Source organism: Felis catus, chromosome X (genome assembly GCF_018350175.1).
Source record: "Felis catus isolate Fca126 chromosome X, F.catus_Fca126_mat1.0, whole genome shotgun sequence".
In the NCBI taxonomy this organism is placed as follows: Eukaryota; Metazoa; Chordata; class Mammalia; order Carnivora; family Felidae; genus Felis; species Felis catus.
Genome location: NC_058386.1, coordinates 36,785,514 through 36,810,495, shown reverse-complemented (window position 1 = coordinate 36,810,495; position 24,982 = coordinate 36,785,514). Strand labels below are relative to the sequence as shown.

The 24,982-nt window shown below is 39.7% G+C and overlaps 1 protein-coding gene across 15 annotated transcripts in view; it reads left to right on the top strand.

Annotated features, from left to right (window-relative positions):
• The window catches only part of CASK (calcium/calmodulin dependent serine protein kinase), a 357,176-nt gene that overhangs the window by 145,481 nt on the left and 186,713 nt on the right, over positions 1–24,982 (top strand). For all 15 annotated transcript variants that reach the window (XM_019823738.3, XM_019823747.3, XM_019823745.3 and 12 more), the window contains exon 4: positions 22,053–22,130. In XM_019823738.3, coding sequence (XP_019679297.1) covers positions 22,053–22,130 — 78 coding nt within the window. The remainder of the gene's footprint in view (positions 1–22,052; positions 22,131–24,982) is intronic.

Sequence of the window (24,982 nt, the reverse complement as noted above, 5' to 3'; positions counted from 1 at the left end):
AGGAATAGCTAACGAATGCAATTCGAGAAGGGATAGCTGAAGAGATGCAAAGAAAAAGCCATGACAGCAAGGTGTCAGAGAAGCCAGGTATAAAGAGACTATATCAAAAACAAGGGGAAATGAAGACTTTGGTACTCCTTCGTTTCATCCTTCACCAAACTCCCTATTCCTCAGCCAGTGCCCAGCACTCCTGCTGTGCAGAGCCCCCATCCTGGCCCAGTTCTGAGACGTGCTCCCTATTTGCTGTCACTCAATATCTCTTTGCTCGCGTTTGGTATCCCTACGTGGTAGGTCATTTCCCTAGTGAGGGAGAGAGTGAGTGAAACGTTAGAGGACAAGTGGAGTGGCCTGTACTATTGTCCTAACTCTGTCACCAGCTTCATCCATTTAGCAGTCTTGTTTCTTAATGTCTACTACCTGTGAGACAAAGCTAGAAGCTCTGGGCAGAGATGGACAGACATGGAAACAATTACAATGAGAAGGGAGGGAGAGGAGAAGGTGGGGAGGAAGGGGACATACTGAGACTTGAAAGATGAGCAGGAGCTTGCCCAGTGGTAATGGAAGGGACAAAACTAGACATAAGTAGTAAAGATGTAAAGTTACAGAAGCCTCATGAACTTTAAAGAAAGAAAAGGCTTCATATGAACTAGAAAGAAAGACGTCAGGAACCAAGGTCACTGCTCCCTTCATCCCTCAGGTTTTGCATCTACTTTACTCTGGAAAGAGCAGCTTTCCCTGTTTACCCAAGGGCTGGCACACAGCCCCCAGAGAGGCTCCCCAGTACCCAAATCTGCATGACCTTCAAGTCCAAGTTATTTCTTTTGGCTTCCCTTACTTCGTTCCAGACAGATAGAATGTGAATGAATGAGTGAATAAACTTATCTGATTTTTTTTCTCAGTCTCCCACTTCTTTCTTTTTTTAATTTTTTTAAATGTTTGTTTATTTTTGACAGAGAAAGAGAGAGAGACAGAGCATGAGCGGGGGAGGGGCAGAGAGAGAGGGAGACCCAGAATCCAAAGCAGGTTCCAGGCTCTGAGCTATCAGCACAGAGCCCGACGCAGGGCTCGATCCCACGAGCCTCGAGATCATGACCTGAACTGAAGTCAGACTCTTAACCGACTGAGCCACCCAGGTGCCCCTCAGTCTCCCACTTCTTTTCTAGAAAGCTGAGGATCCTAAGTTGTTGACCTGACCCTCTGTGGAGTAGCTTCCTTTTGAATCCAGAATCCCTTCCATGTCCAACCAGGGGCAAATAAAAGCCTGCTGCTCTTTCCATGCTTGGGCTGGGGTTCCAGGTGGGAGAGTTGAATGGAGTATGGGAAAGCAAATTGATTTTAAGTGGGAAAGGAGGTACACATTACGAACAGGGCAAAGAGAGTGTGCAATAGCCAGAAATGCAAGTCAGTTTATATGGTTGGGGCACTGTTCGTAATGGCGGGGTATTACTTTGGAACATGGTGTAGGATGAGAGAATGATCGCAGATGAGTTTGAACATGTAATAATAAAAACCACTGATGATGTGTGCAACTGCATGCTACACTTTATACATTTTGATTATCTCTCAATTCCTCTCAACAACCCACCAAGATTAGCCACTATGCCCATTTTATACATGAGAAAACTGCAGCTTACAAGGTGGCAACTGGTTCAAGGTCACAAAGCTGATGTGCTGCAGCCGGGATTCCATCCTAGGCTGTTTGACTCTAGTGCCCTCACTCTTACTTGCTCTGATACATCTAGTACTTTTGATGTCCTGTTAAAGATATCAACTCCTCCATTCACAAATATTTATTGAATGCCTACAATGTACCAGACACTGTTCTCGGTGCTGAGGGCTTAACAGTGAGTAATTCAAAGTCTATATCCACATGAAACTTACAATCTAGTGGAAGAGACACACTGACAAATAAGTATATAGCAACAAAAGCAAGTAGTGACAAGCACTATGAAGAACGAGGGCCAGATCAGGGATACAGAATGATGAGGATAGGGTGTTCATAGGAGCCCTTTCTGAGGAGGTGACATTTAACCAGACTTTAAATTTTATTCTATAGGTGATGGAGACACTGAAGTGATTTTACCAACACAGTAATATAATCAGATTTGTGCATTAGAGACCCCTAAGACACAATACGAAAAATGTAGTAGAGGGTCCATAAAGAATTCCAGGCAAGAGGGGATTTGGAGTTCAACTTCTTCATTGTAATAGGGACCAAGAGCCCCTAAGGGAAAGGAACTGGTGTCTGGCTCACCGCATGAAATCCAGGGGTGGGACAGAACCCCTCAGCCTCAAACAGTGGCTGAGAAAAGCTGTAGCCATCATAGCTAGCTAGCCAGCTAGCTAAAGGGGGACCGAAGGAAAAAAAAAACAAAACCAAGAAACCCCCATTTAAGATTAGTGTTCAGATGAAAATTTCAAAGCACACAAGGAAAAACATCCCGCAACAAACTCAACAGGTAGGAAATATGGTCTGGAGGAAATGGAAATAATAGAAGACTCTGAAAGGGACTTCAAAGTCCTCAAGAAGATAAAAGGAAAGAAAGTATGAGAAACCATTAGAGAGCAAAGCACAGTTAGAGATGGTAACTTATGAAAGGAAAGCTAAAACTCATGCAGGCCATATTGAGAATATCCAATATACATAAACAGGAATGTTGTAGAAGTAGAATATAGAAGGAATGATGAAGAGGAGAGGCCTTACTCAGATAACAGCCAAAAACCTTTACAAGTTGAAGACAGATTATTCCTTTTAGATAGAAATAAGGTTTGGGGAAGAAAATTATTAATTAACTTCCGGGTCATCTTAGTTTGTGGTGATTGTGGGACACCTGCCTATAGATGGCCTGTATTCAGCTGCCCATATGAGTCTAGCTCCCAGGAGAAGAAATTGGGCTAGAGATGGACTTTAGGAGTCACTACCATCAGGACAGGGCCCACCTCACCTCTTGGCACCTCAGTTTCAACCTACAGTTAGTGAGAACAGGATGAAATAAGCAAGTGCTCCGATCATCAAAACCCTAGAAAGTCTCAACCATACCCTTCACTGTCATAAATTCTGTTGATTGTAGAGCCTTGGGATTCGAAGTTAAGAGCTCAGGATTCTGGAGTGAGGAGCTTAGGTTCAAATCCTGGCCGTGCTGCTTTCTAACCACGTGACCCCGGACAAGTCATGTAACATTTGTCTTAAGCCTCAATTTCCTCATCTGCAAAATAGTACCTGTCTCCTCATTGTTGATATGAGCATTAAATAAGTTATTATACATAAAGCACTTAAAATAACACTTGGAGTGCAGTTAAATGCTCAGTAAATCTTTGCTATTAGCTATTAACATCTCCACATTTAACAGGAACCTTCAGTATCTTATCCCAGAAGAGTGACTCATGTGAAAATCCTGGTCTGTGAGGATCATAAATTGAGGTATCTGTGTCGTCCTGTAACACTCAAAGGATGTGTCTCATTAGTTGCTGAATTTTATTTGTTCACATGCAGAGTTTTGCTGTTTGCAAATTGTGATGTTATTTGAACATCCAAAGAACTCCCTATTTTTTTTTTCTTGTTGTGTTTGAAACTTAGAAATAATTCATGGGTACATGGCATCTTCTCATGAGGAGGACCCAGTCATGGCTCCATTTTTTTCTTGCTGAGTTGGAGCAGTTCAGTCTTGGGCAGATACCTATGCTTATGCCTCTGTTTTCACTTAGATCTATACATCTATCATTTTATAAGTACCAATGTAAACATTTTCATGTTAGCTAGGAACTTGTCCAGAAGGAAGAATTATACCAGCTAGTTTGATTTCAGAGTGCACATGGCAGTAAAATGAAAGCAGAAAATCAGTAATTAACTGTGTGATTATTTTTTTTAAATCTGTGATGTGGTTATCCAGGGTGAGATCATTTTCCAAGTTAGCCCCCCTTTGTCATCTCCACGACCAACCACATCACAGTCTGGCATGATTATTTATAGTCCTTTAGATGTTCTCCGAGACAGAAACAGAGGACAAGTCAGAAGTAGAACTCAAAGAATGACCCTGATCCCTTGAATTCCACAAATGGCTACAAGGAACACGGTGCAATTTTCCTATCTGTGTTGTTGCAAGGCGAGCTGCCTCCTGGAGGCTGGGAGCCTTACCCTTGAGTGGCAGGGACTGCACTGAGGACCCTGCCTCTGAATGAAGACAAGGCTCTGAGGATCAAGAGGGAGAACTGTATTTCTAGAGAGAACAGGCCAAAAGAAGAGTTAGAGAGACTTCAGAAGACCCTCACCGACACCAGAATTATAGGAACTTCCACAGGACAGAAAGTACACTGATGAGATGATTATGATTGACTTGGTTTTGAGTGGCCAGGATACTTTGAGAGCTCTCGCCTGCAAACACAAGTTAGGACTAGGTCAAGGTCTAAGAACCTTTAAGAAAATGGGAGTGCCTGGGTGGCTCAGTTGGTTAAGTTTTGACTCAGGTCATGATCTCGCAGTTTGTGAGTTTGAGCCCTACGTCGGGCTCACTCCTGTCAACCTGTCAGAGCAGAGCCCGCTTCAGATCCTCTGTCCCCCGCCTCTCTGCCCCTCCCCCACTCATACTGTCTCAAAAAATACATAAAACGTTTTTTAAAAATTTATAGCGAAATGTGTTTAAACGAGCTGAACTAATATATCCCATAGATAAAGAATGACGTGTAAGATGGGGCTCCTGGGTGGCTCAATCTGTTAAGCGTCTGGCTTCAGCTGAGGTCATGATCTCACAATTTGTGAGTTGAGCTCCGCATCGGGCTCTGTGTTGACAGCTCAGAGCCTGGAGCTTCGGATTCTGTGTCTCCCTCTCTCTCTGCCCCTACCCAGCTTGTTCGTTCTCTCTCTCTCTCTCTCTCTCTCTCTCTCTCTCTCTCTCAAAAATAAATAAATAAACATTAAAAAAATTTTTTTTTAAAAGAATGACCTGTAAGGCATTTACACGAATAATTATTTTTTTAGACTTAGTTAAGACCCAGACTAAGTTAAGAGATTTGTGGGGAGAGGGTAGGGTAGGAAAAGAGAGTTCAGGGTCCCCTTGACCTTTGGACACTTTGCCCTGTGCAGACATTACTGGAGCCATACAGTAACTAATATCTCAGGTGAACTGTGTAGGCCTCGTGTTGACAACGCGAAGCAATAGTAGTTTGGAAAGTTCGTACCTAGTGCTGTGAAACCCTGTCTCCTGGTCAGTTGGGAAAGAAAGCACAAGTGAGATTCCCTTCACTTGTGATGATTTACAGTAACTAAAAAAGCCCCTTGAAGTAATAGAATATCACTATGCTCTCAACAAAAGTCCATGTTAGGGTAAAGGAAAAGTATAACCACCTCCTTCAAAAAGGTGAGCAGGAAACATGGAGTTACACAGAGCCACAAATAAAGAAGCTGAAGTTCTGGTCCCAGCTACCATTAGTTACTGGCCTAAAGCAAATCTTTTAAACTTCCAGTTGTAAAAGTTCCCTGATGTGATTCATTATGATTCCGTCTGGAGGCCCCTTCCCCTCCTTTTTTTTTTTTTCCTTCACAGCCTTAACTGAAAGAGAAAGTGTGTGTGTGTGTGTGTGTGTGTGTGTGTGTGTGTGTGTGTGTGTGTGTGTGTGAGAGAGAGAGAGAGAGAGAGAGAGAGAGAGAAAATATGAATGCATGCATGAATGAATGAATGTATGTTGGAGGTTGGGGAGGTGGGTGTTTAGCTGTGAAGGTTAGTGAGAACACTGAGGGCTAACACTAAAGTTCCTCCATAGTAAAGAGAGCAGGGATTGTTGCTCCCAACTGCCTTCCTTCCTTTTCTGGGAATATCAGAAAACCATACAGGGACACATGTTACTATGAACAACCAATCCAGAGATGTGGTGCTCCTATTTTAGGAGCATTTGCTGTCACCTGTAGGTGGAGTTTCTTCATCCACTAGGAGGCACCATTGTCCAACGATATTGATTAGGGGTCAAGAGATCTTGGTCTTTTGAGCAGCTGGATAGGAGAAATGTCTGGCAAAAAGAAAAGGATGGTAAACTTAGGGCCCTGGAAATGGTGACAAATCAACCTTTGATATCTAGAGAGGTATTAGAGCAACACTGTTTCTAAAATTTAATAATAAACAGTATCTTAGACTGCATTTTAATTTTAGAAATAGATTCTTTCAAGCCGGTCTTTTTTCAAAGAATCAGAATTCTGTGTATTATCAAGACACCTTAGAAATGACAAGGCAAATCCCATCATTTTACTGAGGAGTCCTTTTCAACCCAGAAAGTTAAGTGACAATGATCAAAGTCCCCTGGGCAGTTAAAGGTAGACTTGTGAATAGAACCCCTACGTAGGGAGCATTTCTCATTGTTTTTGGCTGTCTGATATCTGAGCCCTCAGATAGCAGGGTGTTGAGGGAATCACCCATCTTGATGGGTGGACAAAGCCCACCTTCTGCTGTATAAGCTAATAATGCCGAAATTTGCTCTCCTTGGCAGGTAAGATATGGGCACATAACACAGGTTTCATGAGTCCGACACAGCCACCCGTGGTGTAATAACTAGGGACAAAAAACAAGGACCGTGTGGCACTTCGCAGGTGGCAGCAGGGATGAATACTGGGATAGTTGTAGTGGTGGCGCTCGGGCTGGCTTCCGACATTTAACCTTAATGGGGACAACGCGTCAAGCTGCCGCAGCTGCTGTACAACAGCTGCAGTGGTGCCTTCATCAGATCAGCTCAGGGTTTGGTTTCTGACTGTGCAGCACAGTCTTGGTTTTACAGGCCTCCCTACCATTCTGTGAGCAATCCAATGTCCTATTAATAAACTCCTTTTCTGCTTAAATCAGCCACAGTTGGTTTCTGTTTCTTGTAACTAAGAACCTTAACTGACCCCACATTAAGAAACAAGAATCAGGGCGCCTGGGTGGCTTAGTCAGTTAAGCGTCCAACACTCTTGGTTTCGGCTCAGATCATGATCTCACGGTCCATGAGATTGAGCCCCACGTCAGGCTCCGTGCTGACAGCATAGAGCCTGCTGGGGATTCTCTCTGTCTGTCCCTACCATGTGTTTGTGTGCATGCACGCTCTCTCAAAATAAATAAACTTAAAAAAAAAAAAAACCCAAGAATCAGTAGAGGAATGGCAGAAGATGACACTATTATAAGAGGAGTCAGTGGCCTTGTAAAGTGCTTGCAAAATCTGCGCTTGGACTGGCAACTCTTGTACCTTGGGATGTCAGCCATGGCCTAAGAAAGCTGTAAGATTAGACATGGAGCTAGAAGTGGGAAAAAGCGTACCAAGGGCCAGATACCCCAAGATGCCATGGTTTTCTGGTGATGAATTCTGAGGAACCCAAGAATTCTTAATAGAACCTAACCTTCCAGGTCCTTACGAAGATGTATTTGTCAGGGAAGAAGGTTAGAACATATTTAGCAGTCTGTAAATCAGACATATAACTTTTAAATATTTAGATGTATGGGACCATGGGCTTCCATTCGTACACTTGCCTCAGGCCCTGCAAATGTTCAGGTTGGGCATAAACCAAGGGAGGCCACCTTTGGCATGTGGGCTAAAACGGCTTTCAAATCTGTACCATGCTGGGCCCAAGCAAGGTTGTGAGGTAGCAGGATTTATTAATGCTCTGCCTTCCCTCTTGGCAACCTTTCCCTTCCTTTGCTCTGTCTCCTTGTGTCTAGTCACTCTCGCTTTGAAGACCTTCTCAGCACATTCATTCCCTCAGTGAGCCAAGAGAAACCCCCTTCAGACATTACCTACTCTGCAGCACCCACAGTGGGATTCGTCTTTTTAGGCACTACTAAACTTTCCAACCCACACAACTAGCACAAGCCACACTCGCCATCACATCGATCCACTTAGAAGGACCCAGGACAGGAAACACTGCTTGCCAGCCAGGCAGCACCAGGCATTCCTCTTGAATAGGAGTCTTTTCAGCAGGACACGTGCTAATGTGCAGTCAATATAATAGGGAAAGAAGGATTTTTTAAATAGTGTTGAGAAAACTAATTAGCAGTTCAGAAGTCGATTTAGATTCAACACCCTCTCCAAAAAACAAAACCACAGACAGAATAGTTTATGTAAACAAATCAAATCGTAGGAAAGCTAGCAAAAACTAAAATTATTTAACAGATCTTTGGAGAGCTTTTATAACTTCAAACGACTGGGATTCATAAAGGAAAACATCAACAGATTTGAAATTGAAAAAAATGGAAAATTAATTTGCTTGAATATTGACAGAAAAAGCTTCTATTGTGAACATAGATAAGGAGAGCTCACCCCGATGGAAGGGAAGATATTCAGCTTCATATACAAATGGGCAAGGACAGAAGTGGTCAGTTACCAAAAAGAAATACATTTGGTACATAGGCATGTGGGAATATGCTCAATCATTTTAATGTCTTTCACAATGTCTCAGCATTTGCTTTGTGAAGTAATTCTGGTTACAGTGAACATTCCTTTCCCCATTAAAAAGATGAAGCTTTCCATCTACTTACATAACATACTTAACAGTGCTTTGTAAGAACCTTGTCTGGTCCCTGTCCAGGTTCATACTGAAGGAAGTTGATTGTGTACAGTTTACAGCATAGGTGGGAGAGGAGAGCTCAGCTCAAATTATAGTCCCTTAAATATTCCCACAGTTCATTCCAAACCCACCTAACATGTTGACTCATTTCCAAGCTGTACTATTGTTTGCTTGTCAGGAAAAAAAAAAAAAATGCCTTGATCTGCTTCCCTCATTTCTTATTTATTTATTTATTTTGAGAGAGAGAGAGAGAGAGAGAGAGAGAGAATGAATGAATGAATGAATGAATCCTAAGCAGGTCCTGTACTGTCAGTACAGAGCCCAACACAGGGCTCGATCTCACAAACCATGAGATCGTGACCTGAGCCAAAATCAATAGTTGGACACTTACCCCACTGAGCCACCCAGGCACCCCTGAGGGGCTGCCCTCTCTCCTAATTACCTTGTAGTCCCCACCCTCTTACCCTGCTTCTCGTCTTCCCCTTCCCCCTACTTTTTGGGACCCATCTCAGAGGCTGCTTGCTTCATGAAGACTGTCTGAATCCCTCAAAGATGTACCCATTCCTTCCTCTGAAACTCTGATATGCACTGTTGTAACTAACTCCTTCCCAAAAATGGAGTAGTTTAGAATACGGGAAGGGTAAAGAAAGGTCATGTGTACATGACTCCTCTCTCAGAAACGAATTTACCACCAACAAATATTTATACATATTCATCAGTATGTGGTATGTTATGGTGACCATGAAAGACCTGTTTATGCCCTCAAGTTGCTCATAGTCCCAAGTGGGCAGACCACACAGGTGCCTGTCAATGAAATAAATAAATACTGATAGTGTAGGTCTAAATGACCATAGAGAGGCACAGACCCTTAGGTCCCTAAGAGATCAGTGGAGGAAGCAGTTGGGAGGCGGAATAGGCGGGCAGACATGCAGGCTTGTACAGAGTTGACAGAGGGCATCACTGTCAGTGTGGGAGACAGGCAGAAAAGTGGAAAGAGGCCACTTCTCGCAGGGGCATAAAGAGAGCAAAAGTGTTGGGAAAAGGTGGTGGTTATGGGACATTTGTGAAGACATCAAGACAGTAGCACAAGCAAAGCCCTGAATTAGAAGAAAATAAAGGATAATTAATGTTTTTTTCCTAATCAATAGAGATTGATTTGTATATGCAAGGATTAAAACATTTATTGGCAAACTTATTAAATCTAGAGAATTCATTTAAACCATCTCAACAGTGCAGCATTCACACATGTATCATCAGAGAGAATGGGGATGGAGGCTGTGCATTTTGAAGATCCCTCTGGGTGATTCTGGAGCAGGCATGAAACTGGATTTGTTATACAGAGCCCTCCCTTGTACTGTGACTTTACCTACTTAGCTGTAATCCCTTCTTTTCCATTAATAACTCAGAGCCTTGAACAGAAATTTGAAGTTTCGCTCTTTGTAACCTGAGCCTTTTTTCAGGGACAGTGCATGGATTCTAATGTCAAACTGCCTGAGTTTGAATCATGGTTCTTCCACTTACTAGCTGTGTGATCTCTTGGGCAAGTTACTTAACCTTTCCTGTTCCTCAGTTTTCTATTAATTAAAATAGGGGTAGTAATGACACGTATCTCAGAGACTTCTTGCAACCATTAAATGAATTAATGCATGGAAATCACTTAGAAAATGCCTGTCACATAGTATGTACTCAGCAAATGCTAGCTTTATTTATTACAACAAAATAAGATTATCCCTGTTTTTGAACCATACGTAAAAGAAACACCGTTTGTGTACTGCTTTGTCTGCTTCTTTCGCTTAGTGTTTTATCTTTAGGATTCAGCCAAATTCCTCTGTGTGCCTGTAGTTAATTTCTTTTCATTGCTGTGTAGTATTCTGTTGTTTGACTATACCAGTGCTTTACCCATTCTGATGGACATTTGAGTTCGTTGACACTTGGTGCCTATTGTGAACAATGCTGCCATGAATGTTCATGCACATGTCTCCTGGTCCACGTGAGCACACGCTTATTTGAAGAGTCTCCTTGGGGCGCCTGGGTGGCTCAGTCGGTTAATGTCCGACTCTTGATTTGAGCTCAGGTCATGGTCTCGCAGTTCGTGAGTTCAAGACCCACATCAGGCTCTGGGCTGACAGTATGGAGCCTGCTTGGGATTCTTTCTCTCCCTGCCCCTCCCCCCTGCTTGGGATTCTCTCTCTCTCTCAAAATAAATTAAAAAAAAAAAAAAAATGAAGAGAGTATCCTTGCCCAAAACTCTGTAGTCCCCTCTTCCTCATAAATCAACCAGCCATGTATGTATGCATCTGTTTCTGGGCTCTCTGGTATATTCTGTCCTGTTGTCAATAGCATACATGCTTAAGTAATAAGCCTTATATTATTGAAATTTTGAAATCAAATAGAGCAAATCTTCCCACCTTATTATTCTCCCAAATTATCTTGAATCTTCTTGTCCTTTTACAGTGCCATATACATTTTAGATTCTGCTTGACAGTTTCCACAAAACCTGTTAGGATTTTGATTGGAATTCCATTGAATTTTTGCTTTCATTTAAAAAAATTGGCTGTTTATAGTATTAAGTCTTCCAGTCTGTGAAAAAGATCATTTTCTCTGCATTTGTTTTAGTTGTTTAATTTCTCTTAATAAATATCTTACTTTTGGGGCGCCTGCCTGGCTCATTTGGTAGAGCATGCAACTCTTGATCTCAGTGTTGTGAGTTCAAGCCCCATGTTGGACATGGAGCCTACTTAAGAATAAAGAAATAAATATCATACCTTTCTCCCTTCAGGTCCTATACATCTTTTTATTAGATTTATTTCTACATTCTTTAAAAATATTTTTTAAAAATTTTCTTTTGATTTATGAGAATAATTTTGCTCAATGCTGATTATAATTTTACCTTAGATTATTTTGGGTATTCTACATATATATACTTTATACCATCTGTAAATAATGACAACTTGTTTTTTCTTTTTCAATTCTTATTGATTTTATTTCTTTATCTTGCCCTTACTAGGGCCTCTAGAATAGTGTTGAATATAAGTTTTTGGAGTGGATGTTTTCATCTTGTTCTTGATCTAAGAGTTTCCTAAAGTTTAAATACATAATTTTATTAAATCGTTTTAGCATTTATTGAGATTAGCCTAATTTTTTCTTCTTTAGTCTGTCTCAGTGTTCAGAATTCTAGTCATTGAGTTCCAGACGTTAAAACAATTTTGTATTCCTCTGATAAATCCAACTTGGTCTTGATGTAATTTTTATGTATTGCTGGGTTTGATTTGCTGATGCTTTGTTTGGGTTATTTGCACCTATGTTCGTTAATGAGACTGTCCTTTAATTTTGTCATGCTGTCCTTAATGGTTTTGGTATCTAGGTTAAGCTAGCTTCGTAAAATGAATTGGAGACTGTTCTGCTACTTATTCATTTTCTCTTCCAAATGTTCCCTAGAACTTGTCAGAAGTGCCATCTAGGCCTACAGTTTTCTATGCCAGAAGGTTTTTAATTACTGATTTAATTCTGTCAGTGAGTAAAGAATTATCCAGGTTTTCTAATTATTTTTGTGTTCACTTTGATGAATTTTATTTTTCTGGGAAATTTGTCGATTTCATAGATTTTCAAATTTGTGGCATAAAGGTTCAGTGTCATCTTGTCTGCAGGGTATGAAGTATCTCCTTTTTCATTCTTCATATTGGCTGCTACATGTGTCCTCTCTTTTTTTTTTTAACCAGTCTTGCCAAAGATTCATCGTTTCATAGGGAACAACTTTTAACTTTGGCTAATCCCTCTAATATGTTTGTTTTCCATCTCATAAATTTTTGTTCTTATTTCCTTCTAACTTGCTTGAATTTAATTTGATGATCATTATATAGCTTATGCAGATGAATGACGGGTTCATAAATTTTCACCCTTCTTTCCTCATATATGCATTTACAGCAGTAAATTTCCCTGTAAGTACTACTTTACCTGCATTGTACAAGTTTGATGTGGTTATTTTTGTTATTCAGCTTAAAATATTTCCTTATTTTCTGGTGATTTCTCCTGAGATCTGTATAATAAAAGCATATTGTTCAGTTTTCAAATGAGGTGGATTTTCCAGTTCAGTTTTATTAATCTTTTTAAAGAAAATATTTTTGCTTTTCTTGCTCTCTGTTGTGTTTTTCTTCATTAATTTCTGTTCATTATTATTCCCTTCTACCCTCGTTGGATTTAATTTACTGTCCTTCTAAAATTTTTCTCCTGATAGAACGTCACTTTAGTTTTTCTTCTAAAATTTTACATCAGTATTTGTAATATTTCTGTTATGTTTCAATAATTTGAAGTTTAAAAACTTACAATTTATGGATACAGGCTGCTTTGTGTATACTGTTTTAGCTCCATTTCTCAAGGGGTATTTTTGTGTTTTATTTTTCTTTTAACATTTAGAGTTATGTTTAGTCTGATGAAAGTGGTAGTACCTGTTCATTTTTTAAGTAAAAGTAAAAAGAAAACAAAAATTTCAAATACCCACCCACTCTTTAACAGCGTGTTGATATCCAAAAATTTCTGTGCCTCTGCAGACACACATATGTGCCCATATGTATATTTATACATCTTAATATATTGTGAACATCTTTCTATATCAATAAATATACTTCTACAGCATCATTTTAATGGCAGTATGATACTCTGCCCTGTGGATTTACCACAATGTATTTAACAATTCTCCTATTGTTAGATATCTATTTGTGTGTTTGTTTTTAAATGTTTGTTTATTTTGAGGGGGGGCGCAGAGAGAGGGAGAGAGAGAATCCAAAGCAGGCTCTGTGCTCTCAGCACAGAGACCAGTGCAGGGCTCGATCCACAAATCGTGAGATCATGACCTGAGCTGAGATCAGGAGTTGGACGCTCAACTGACTGAGCCACCCAGGCGCCCCTCTTCTGATTCATAGGTTATTTAGCATGGTTTTCTCAATTTCTAAGCAAGCATTTGAGGATTTCCCATTTGCTGTGTTAATTTTATTTCTAACATAGCTATATCGTGATTAGGAAACATACCCTTAGTGCTTATAAACCTTAGAATTTTGATGGCTCTCAGAAAAGCACTTGTGCAGTGTTATCAGTTGTAAGCTGACCTAGCATTTTGTGCATATATAACATCATTTTTAGTTGAGAGAATGACTAACAGACAAACCATGCTTCCTCAAACTTGGGTATGTGACAGACATTTAAACACAAATGAACGAAGTGAGCCTGCTGCTTCAAGGGAAAACAACTCACAGTAGTTGTCACCAATGATGCAGTTCAGACTTCCAAGTGAAAATAACAATTTTAGAAAACTTGTATCTGCCACCATAAACTTAATAGCTTACCAGGACTTAAAGGATGTTTCTAATGTAATCAATGGGGATATGCATAAATGGGATTTTTTTGATAATGTGTAATCAAATGTGTCGGTATTTAGAAAATCTGCACAACTCTGTGGGCTAGTATTTTTCAGATGACTAATGTGTGATGTTACAGAGTCATGCACAGGTAAAACATCTATTCAAAGAACAAGATAGACAATGGATTACAATGTAACACAGTACCCAAAGTTCATTGATACGGTTTCAGAATCCACATTGCAGTTTACCTTTAAGAAACTACCACTTTTTGAGTCTTGGGTGGGTGCAGTATCAAAGAAGAATATTCTCAAATATCTGCAAGGCCTGTTAAGATATACCTCCTTCCAATTATATATCTCTGTGGGGCCAGATTTTCCTCATTTTTTTCAACCAAATAACATATTACAACAGATTGAATGTAGAAGCAGATATGAGAAACAGCTAGCTGTCTTAAACCAGAAATCAGAGCGATTTGCAAAACACCAAACAGTTCTACTCTTTTCACTAAATTTGTTTTGTTTTAGAATACTTATTTTTCATGAAAAATATTATTCCTATTAACATGTAATGGGTTTATTGTCATTTAAAAAATTTTTTTTTAACATTTATTTATTTTTGAGACAGAGAGAGACAGAGCATGAACGGGGGAGGGTCAGAGAGACACAGAATCTGAAACAGGCTCCAGGCTCTGAGCTGTCAGTACAGAGCCCGACGCGGGGCTCAAACTCACGGACCGTGAGATCATGACTGAGCCGAAGTCGGCCGCTTAACCGACTGAGCCACCCAAGCGCCCCTATTGTCATTTTAAAATACATGTTTTTTTACATTTCTGGATTTTAATTTTTAAATTTTTAATTTAAAATTTTTTAATTTAAAAATTTTAATTTTAAATTTTACATTTCTGGATTTTAATTTTTAAATTTTTAACGTTTATTTTTTTGTGTATGTGTGTGTGTGAGAAAGAGAGAGAGAGAGAGCGAGCACGCATGAGCATGAGTGGAGGAGGGGCAGAGAGAGAGGGAGACAGAGAATCCTAAGCAGGCTCCATGCTGTCAGCACAAAGCCTGATGTGGGGCTCAAGCTCATGAACCATGAGATCATGACCTGAGCCAAAGCCCAATGCTCAACTGGCTGAGCCATCCAGGTGGCATTAATTTTTAATGCGACAAATATTGATAGACAAAACCTACACAGACATCATCCATTTGGGGTTCCCAATCATCTTTAAGTAAAAAAGGGCCCTGACATCAAAAAAGTTAGAGGACTTAGTCGTTGTCCTAGAAATTACAGTACGCCTCCTGACATATGTTATTGTTGTCTAGTTTTTTTTTAAGGTCACTGTCTCTTCCTTTCTTGATCTCTCAATAGTTATTGTGTCATATGGTCTCAAAGAGAGAGTGAGAAAATAGTTTTTTATTTAATCATTGTTCATTTAGATTACTGTACATATTTACCACATTTTATGTTTTCATGCCTCACTGCATCCCTGAGTTTTCATTCCACTTTGTTTTTTTTCTCCCTAAGGAATACTCTTGTGTATTTCCTTTAGGGATAGGTATGCTGCTGTCAAATTCTGTTGGTTTCTTTGCTAATCTGAAGGACATTTTTTCACCTTTATTCTTTACGGGATTTTTTGGTGAGAAGAGAATTTTAGGTTGGTAACTAGTTTAAGATCCCTTTCCACTGCTCTCTATTCTGTATTCTGGCTTCCACTGTTGCCATTGAGAAGTCAGCTGTCACTCTAATCGTCGGTTCTTTTCTTGCACGGTTTTTGAGGTTTTCTATTTTTCTTTGGTTTCCTGTAGTTTTCACAGATATGTGTCTAGCTATAGGTTTCTTTATTGCTTGGTGTTTATTGGACTTCTCAAATCAGTGGGTTGAGATCTTTAATCATATCTGGGTAATTATCAGACATTATATTTTCAGTATTGTTTCTGCTCTATTTTCTTTTCACTTTTTATCTATTAGTAATCTCTACATCCAACGTTGGGCTTGAACTCATGGCCCAAGGATCAAGAGTCACTCACTGACTGAGCCAGTCAGGCGCCTTTCTTTTCACTTTTGAAACGTCAATAAAAATATATACCGACCTTCTCCCTGTAACCCTTTCTCATACTTACTTTCATATTTTTCCATGTTTTGTCTCTACATACTTCAGTCTGACTACATCTTCTGGTTCACTAATTTTTCTCTTCAGCTATCTAATCTGCTTAAGTTCTGACTTTTGGTGTTGGATTTTTTTCATTCTGAAGTTTCTATTTGCTTTTTCAAATCTGTGGTGTCACTTTTTATAATTGTTGATCCTTGCTGAAATTTTTAAGTGGATGTTTTGTCTTCGTGGTAGGCATTGGAATTTCTCTATGCTAATAAGACATATCAGAATATATTCCTTAACCCACTTTCCAAAATACAACTCTTTATCACCCCAGCCCAGAGTATGGGGTGTTTTCTCAGGTCCCTAGCCTTTGGCAGGCTCTCCTGCGGTAGCTCAGTCTCTGCTCTTGGATCTCCAAGTGGAAGAGCAGTTGGGCCCTGTTAGTCCAATATCCACCTCCCCCATTCTTCAGAGTCCCCCACATATGCACCCTGCCCCTTCCAGGGCTGCCTCCTTCTCATGGGGTGCTGCCTACCCCTAGGGCAGAAGCATCTCTCGCTCACCTCTTTGAGCTCAAAACCTTTCCCCATCCTCACTAGGTAGTGTTTCACTCATTATACTGTTTAAGCTTTAAAAAATTTTTTTTGTTTTTGTTTCATCCAGTTCTGTAGTTGTTTTTCTCACCTTCAGAGGAAATGGTAGTTAGAGAGATTCAGATTTGGTCTGACCTGTACAGTGTTCCTCAAAGAATAGTTTGCAAATGAGTTCCAATCTACCAACTGTTATCAGTCTGTGATGAACTGTTATCAGTCTGTGATGAAGTAAGTACAGAAATTGAGAGTAAGCATTTAGAAACTGTTGGAGCAATCTGACATTGCTGTGAAATCATAGCATGTGATTTTGTGTTTTATAAAAATAACGATTCATAATATACCTGCGGGGGGGGGGGGAGTGGAAACTGCTCCTTCACCACAGTTAATTTGAGAAGCACTTCTTCCTACAGTCAGCTGCGAGTCTCCTACAAGCCCCCTCTTTTTCTGCTTTTACAGAATACACTGTAGAGGAGGAAAAAACCTTTTCTCTACCCTCTTAGGTTAAATGACTGGGTCTGAATTAAACTGAACCAACACCAGACTAACAGGAAAAAATACTTATTTATTTATTTTTTTAACATTTATTCATTTTTAAGAGACAGAGCATGAGTGGGGGAGGACATAGAGAGAGGAAGACACAGAATCCGAAGCAGGCTCCAGGCTCTGAGCTGTCAGCACAGAGCCTGATGCGGAGCTCAAACCCATGAACTGTGAGATCATGACCTGAGTTGAAGTCAGATGCTTAATCATCTGACCCACCCAGGCACCCCAAAAAAGATTATTTTATATGCACATGGCAGGACCATTGGGGTCGGGGGACACCCTCCCAGGAAAAAAGTGAAAACCACAAAAGAGGTGGTTAGACCCAGATGCTTATATACCATTTTAACAAAGAGTAATCCAGTCTGAAGAGACTAGAAAAAGGAAGAGGGGGAGTTTGGGGGTCTCGGGTAAGTGGTGGCAAGGCGACCAGGAAATGTGTGGTAAGTAAGAGTTGTTTAGTAAGGTTTGTTATGCAGGTAGGAGTAGTTCTCTTCCTAGTACATGAGAGGGGAACGCCTTTACAAAGGGAAATTTAAACCTCCATTTTCAGGCAGAATGGACAAGATCGGAGAGTTCTTCCTGTGTCTGGTGTTTTTCAATTGCCTTCAGCTCAAAATGATCCTATGCCAAGGTGGCTTATATTCTGATCCCTTCAACATATGGTCAGCCATACATTGTGCCTCTAGACGTGTCATCTATTTTGTTTGGCATATTTTTTTTTGGATTTTTTTTAATTATGTAAGTAATTTACATTTATTGTAAAATTTTTAAAATTCAGACAGATGAAAGGAACAGCTAAGATCATTCATGATCCCACTGCTTTCACAAGTCAACGTAAACCTCCCATAGTTTTTCTCGGCATGTAGGATAGAAGCATTCCCCATACTTTCTAAAGCAGGGTTTCTTCTCCCTCTTATTTTACTCCCTTGGAATGGAACCAAACAGGGAAGTTTAGAACATGCTTTTTTGAAGCTCCTTAGTAGCCCCAGAAACACCCTAAGATGGGAAGCAAGAGAAAAACAATGAAAAAAGCCTTGCACTTGTTTTTAGAAGTATTATCAAATAAAGATGATCAAAGATTTGAGACATCAAACTTTTCAAAGTTGTTATATCAGGATTGTATTATGAATATATATATTAAATTTCAGTGATGAATAAAATTTGCATAAATAGTATTTTTCATTTTTCCATATATCAAAATTTAAAATTAATGAATTGCCTTTTACTCTAATATCAGTGTTACAAATAACTAATCAAACAGCTTTAATAATAGAAGATTACTTTCACAGCGATGACTGACTTTCAGACTAGCTCCTGAAGGAACATGCATGCATATTTAAAGTTACACAGGTGAGTTTGTTTGTTACCCCAGGTTATGAACCATCGTCATAAAAAATGTACAATGCCCAGAAGATCTCATTTATAAGAGTGACTAAAAGTATCCTAGGGCAAAAAACCCCGATAATCAATATTTGGAACCAATATGAAGAAAACCTTAAAACTGTGACTTAGAGACATGAAAAGAAATAGAGAACATATCATGCTCATAGATGAGAATATGAGAAAAATGTTAATTTCTAGAAGTTCATCTATAAATGTAAAACTATCTCAGGCAAAATATTAAAAAAATTTTAACATTTGATGAACTCGTTTTTAAAGTTCAGCTGGAAGAAAAAATTCATAAGAAAATATTAGCGAAGAATAATAATGAAATGACTTATTTTTCCAAATATTAAAATACACTATTAGAGGGCCGCCTGGCTGCCTCAGTCAGTAGAGTGTACAACTCTTGATCTCATGAGTTTAAGCCCCATGTTGGCTGTAGAGCTTACTTAAAAGATATAAGATAAAATATTGAAAAACACTATTACAGTATTAAAAATGGTGTGGTACCAGATACAAGAAGAGACAGGTCAGTGGAAAAGCCTAGAAACCTGAAAATAACCTGTGTATGTGCATGTGTAGAGACTGTCATTTCAAATACTAGTATTTCAGATATAACACCCAAAAAATGTGTCGATCCATGCTGGTAATTTCCAGGGTTTTTTTTTTTCACTGACTGGTTCCCTTGTTAGGCATTGGCCTCTCACCACTTGACTACCTTCTCCTACTTCTCAGACTGCTGTTTTCCCTCTTCCAGGTCCCTCCAAAAAAATCTTCCTCCAGCTCTCAGGAAAGCTTCCAGATTCTTATTTCTTGGCGATGCGATCGATTTAGCTCTCCTTTGCCTAACTCCTCTCTCATGTGAGCTGAATAGTGCTCATCCTCACATCTCACAATTAAACAGGAAACCGCCTAAACAAAACTGCAATTCATTCACTGGGAGGGGTGCCTTAGTTCTCCTAGATCAAGCAACCAGCTAAAATTGCAGCCCATTTAGAAATAATATTTTTTTTCCTCCCCACAATACAAAGAAATGAAAAATATTCAGCCTCTCTTGTAATCAAGGAAATGCAAATTAAAGCAATCATGACTTACTTTTTTCCCTCCTATCTGACTGGCAAAGATCAAAAAGGAATAGTCAGCCTAGTGGGGGCAAGGTAGAGGAAAGGACACTTTCACGATTAGTGAGGGCAGTATAGCATGTTAAATTTTTTTCCAGGAGTATATCAACAGCTTTATTGTATATGCCCCCCGACCCCTAGGACAAGTGCAACTCTCCTTATAAGACTTTTACTCTAGCAGAATATCATGACTGTTCAAACATGTGACCATGTTCATTTGGGCTTTATTTCCAATGGTGGAAAATGGTCACTACCATACTTCAGAGCAGACTACACCATCACAAAGATTATTTTGTGCAGAAGAATTCTATTTGACATTGGAAAATGTTCATCAGCTGTGAACTGGAAACTAGGCAAATGTTGTAAACCCTTGTATAAATGTGAAAGTATTTTCATTTATACAAAACCACACCGAGGGGCGCCTGGATGGTTCAGTTGATTAACGTCTGACTTCTGCTCAGGTCATGATCTCGTGGTGTGTGAGTTCGAGCCCCACGTCAGGCTCTGTGCTAACACCTCAGAGCCTGGAGCCTGATTCAGATTTTATGTCTCCCCCTTCTCTGCTCCTCCCATGCTCATGCTCTGTCCCTGTCTCTCAATAATAAATAAACATTAAAAAATTTTTTCTTAAAACCACACCAAGATTTAGATCATATGGTCAAAATTATTCATTAAATATTTACTGTGTGCTCAGTCTTCTGCTGGGTATTGGGTGGGAGTATGTTGAAAGTATAAAACATACTTGTTCTTGGGGCTCCTGGGTGGCTTAGGCAGTTAAGCGTCCGACTTCAGCTCACGTTATGATCTCGCAGTCCATGAGTTTGAGCCCCACATCGGGCTCTGAGCTGTCACGAGCCCAGCATCTGATAGCTCAGAGCCTGGAGCCTGCTTTAGATTCTGTGTCTTCCTCTCTCTCTGCTCCTCCCCTGCTCATGCTCTGTCTCTGTCTCAAAAAAAAAACAAAACAACATACTTGTTCTTTAGGGCTTTATACATCTTGTTGAACTGTTGAGCTTGAATATGTGCATTTCTTCCTTGCACACCCAGCAGGTGTAGCTGTAGGTAATGGGAAGAGCAGTGAATATAGACACAGATTTGAATCCTGTCCCTGTAACCTACTTGTCTACTCATACAAATTATTTGAGAATGAGAAGGGTGCTGACCTCGTGGGGTGATTGTAAGAATGGAGATATAACAAGGAGTGTTTCCCATGATGCTTGGTGAATTGCAATATGAGTATTGATAATTCATTATTATTAATACCTACTTAGTAATTATTAGTAATAGTAATGAATAGTTTCTTTAGTTTCCCTTCTAGAAGCCTGTTTCCTCAGTGTAATACACCGGAGTCTCAGCTACTTGAATAAGTGAATGAATGAAATACTGGTTTTGAAAACACTTCATATGCCTTGAAGCATTATGAAAATGTCAGCTATTGATATTTGAATAATTTCATTACCAGATACAATCTGGCAAAAGTGTCCTGTATATGTATGTAAATGCTAAACGTGTGTTAAGTGCTAACTGTTAGGATATGGGCATATAGGGTTGTTATAGAATTTAAGCAAATGAAAGCCTTGATGTGGTTGGTAATTCACTTAGGGGGCTTTCTGGGAAAGGTGTGATTGGAATGGGGCCTTGGATTACAGCAGGTTTTGAATATGAAGAGCAATGTATTCAGAAGCATGTGACAAGAAAAGAAAGAAGACTGTATGTTCGGGGAATAGTAATTAAGACTAGCCTGCCTAGAGAGTGAGGTATACTTGAGGAGCCATCAGATAGGACAGGTAGAAGAGTGAGGTGTGGCTGACACAACAAGAGACCTTACTGATCTGAGAAATAAAGAAGAAGTATTTTAAGTTTGGGGCAAAAGAGTGACATTCCATCACCAACACATCAGTGTGTTAGAATATGTTTGTAGGGATTGACTTTGGTAATGGAGTGTGAACAAAAAGAAATTATGAATTAGCTACGGTTTTCCTTCTACAGTATATAGTTTGAATGCCCATTTAGTGGTGATAACTATAGCTAAATATTTTAGAATCCTTGTTGGATTCTTAAAATATTACGTGACATGACTAAGTACAGATAATTTTGGAACTTGACTCAAAAATATGTCCATAGCCACCAGCATTGCCCTTTTCTGAGGCTTCTTGTTGTGATAACTTAAAGGAAATTTATGGTCCATTTTCTACACCTTGTGTTATTTGATGCTACCGTTTGCTTGTTCTTTGTACTTCTTTCCATGTAGATTTTCAGTGTTAAGATGGTTATAATATTCCTTTATAATTTATATATGTTTCCTTGAAAGAAAGGAGATTTAAATAACTTATTAGAATCGTTAGCTGTAAGCCAACTAATGACTTAGTTACAATATATTCATTTTCAGTGTTTTCTTCCTGGGATTTCCTCTTACATATTTTTTTTCCTCACATTTCTCTACAGTATGGATGGTGCAGATCTGTGTTTTGAAATCGTAAAGCGAGCTGACGCTGGTTTTGTATACAGTGAAGCTGTAGCCAGGTATGTAATTTGTATTGACTCAGAGGTCACAGGGGAAATAAAAGAAGGAAATGACAGAGAAATCACATGAAGTGACCTGCTTTTTGAACTGATGAGGATGGAGACTGCCACTCTTTCCTACAAGGAACATGTCTGTTCTAGTGTGCAGTAGTGGAGCCGAATAGTGACTGGAAATGCCAAATACTGAACAACGAATTTCTTAACATGAGTCTACAGCTTAACATGGTACTGTTGCCTTTCCCATTTGAGATGACTTTTATTCAAGAAGGGATTTGGTAGCTCAAGAACTATGAAGAATCAACTTTGGGGGGGTGGGGGTTATGTGTGATCATTGTTTTGGGCAGCTGAGCCTTCTTAGTTCTTCACTTCGCCTTTTAGTGATAGCACATTATCATGTGACCAGTTAATCTGATGAAATGCACAGAATAGTGGAAGGAATAGAAATAATAGCACAGTCTTCCTGCCAAATATATTTGCTTCAGGCCAGTGTGTGATCTCCCAAGCAAATGGTGGCCATTGTTCTAAGTCAAGTTGTTGTACAGGACTAATGAGTCAAAATAAGGAGTAAAGTTGAAAAATCACAGGAACCATGCACTGGGCCACTTGCTTATAGATTTGGAGCAATATAGCTTTCTGCTTTGGTGTCATTCAATCATATCATAAATACCCACTTCAGTGGGTTGCCTTTTTAATACATGGGGTCTCTTCAGTCACCAGCCATAATATATTGAAGGATTCAAACCCACAAACCAGTTAGGATTTATTAAAACTTTCTACCATCTGAGAAGCAGTTACCATTAAATGATTATAACTTCCTCTTATCATCCTTTATATAACCATGGCATCTTGGACAGATACAGGTAGCAATAGCTTAGGGACTATCTAATACAACTCTCAGCTCAGAGTGGCTTCAGATTCAGTGCCCTGCCTCTTCCTGGCTAAGGAGCAAGGGCCCCAGTCTCAGGAGACAGAGCAGCCATAGCTATAGCACAAGATGAAGAATATACTCAAGTGAGGTAGCTGCTGTTGTGTGCTGCTGGAGCTAGGGAGAAGCAGCATATGAAAGTTTATATACAGTAATTGTAATGACTTCTTTGAACTCCTGATGTATTCATGGTAGAACTGAGGTTGGGTATCCTCTTTTTTTCTGTGCCGTGCTCGCTAAAGCACATTCTACAGGGCGGTGGGGGAAGGGGAAGGGGTAAATCTCATTTTCCTATTAGTTTTGAGTTCTTACCACAATTAAAATTTTTTATTCTGTATTGTGCTTCAGAATTAAAAAGCATTCTTTAATACCAAAATAGTCAATGCCATCTTGATTTTTCTTAACATACAGCCAACTGAATGAAACTCTTAACATCTAACTGAATGAAACTCTCAGACCCTTGCATCTTGTTGTTTATATTTACTTCTTCAAGAATTTGAGGCAACCTGCCTTTTGTACCCTCCCAAATTGATCTCTTTCAACAGCAGCATCAAATAGGGAAAACTAAAAATTCTGAACATGGATTTTTATAAAACAGTGAAGCTTGATGAAGGGAGATGACTTTTTTCCTTTTGGACCACACTGGAGTACTGTGAGAAATAAGCCCACTGACCCAGTCAAAGGAGGGACGCAGAGAAGCACCTAGGAGCACTGTGAAACGAGGCTTTAATCAACATTCTTGCAAGAGCGGGTGTCTGATGGACAGGCACACCGGGGACAATCACAGCAGACAATTTATCTCCTAGTGTGCAAGTCCCTCCCCTGATTTCTCATTGGCTGAGTACTACAGAGGTTACAGCCTTACCCGGAAGTCTCCTATGCCCATATAAAAAGTAGTCTGACTGGAACAAATGTACATTCCCTGAGGTGACACAGAGGTTTCATTCCCTTCTCCCTTTGTTCTTTGGTGCATGCTCATTGCAAAGCCTGCAAAAATAAGCCCGCAAAAAGGAGAGGGGAACAAGAACCAGGAAGTGAAGTGTCTAAGGGTTGGGGGCTCCATTGTTGGTGGGGGGTGGTTCATACATATTTCCAACAGGTCATAAACCTATTAATTAGACAGCACAGCGTTTATTTGGTATTTCTTAAAATGAATCATCTCCCTTACTTCTCACAGGTACCTGGCACATATGCTGTCAGGGTTGATGTTAAAACAGTACCACTTTTATCCTGTTCCCCACTCATCCATATTGCTTTTCCTTAACTTTGAGCCTGTCTGTGCCACTGGCCTGGGTGTCAGCATAAGGAGAATAGTAATATGTAGAGGTGATGCCATACAGTGAGATTACTTGGGGGATCTTTCCCAATCTCAAGGTTTATAGGAAAGGTAGATGCTTCCATGCATTAAGATGAAAGCCTGTTGATTTTAAAATCTACCTATATTTTCTGTTAAAATGGTATATTTTTTTTTTTTATGGAAGGAACTTTCCAGAATGAACCAGTAAGGAGTAGTATTGGAACCAGTAGGTGACATTGCAGAGAGAGATTTGGTACAATTTATTAAGGATTCTTCCTAAAAATGACAAAAGGCAGGGAGGCCCATCCTCAGAAAGTAGTATTAGGTATGTCCCCTTTTGCAGACGATCATGACCACATAACAAGGGCATGTAGAGCCTTCCTTTGGTTGTAGAACATTCAACCAGTTGACTTTGAACTTCCCCTCCTCCTCTGATTCTGTGATTCATTGTTGGGAAATTTAGCTTGTATCAGTATTCTAGTGAGACCACAACTGTAGGAAGACTCGGAGACACCAAGTAATCAAATTGATAATGTTTTTCTCCAATTGGCTGAACTTCCAGAGAAGCAGCAAAGCATGGCCTAAAAGAAAACTGCATACAGTCCTTACAACCCAATTAGTGATTACCTC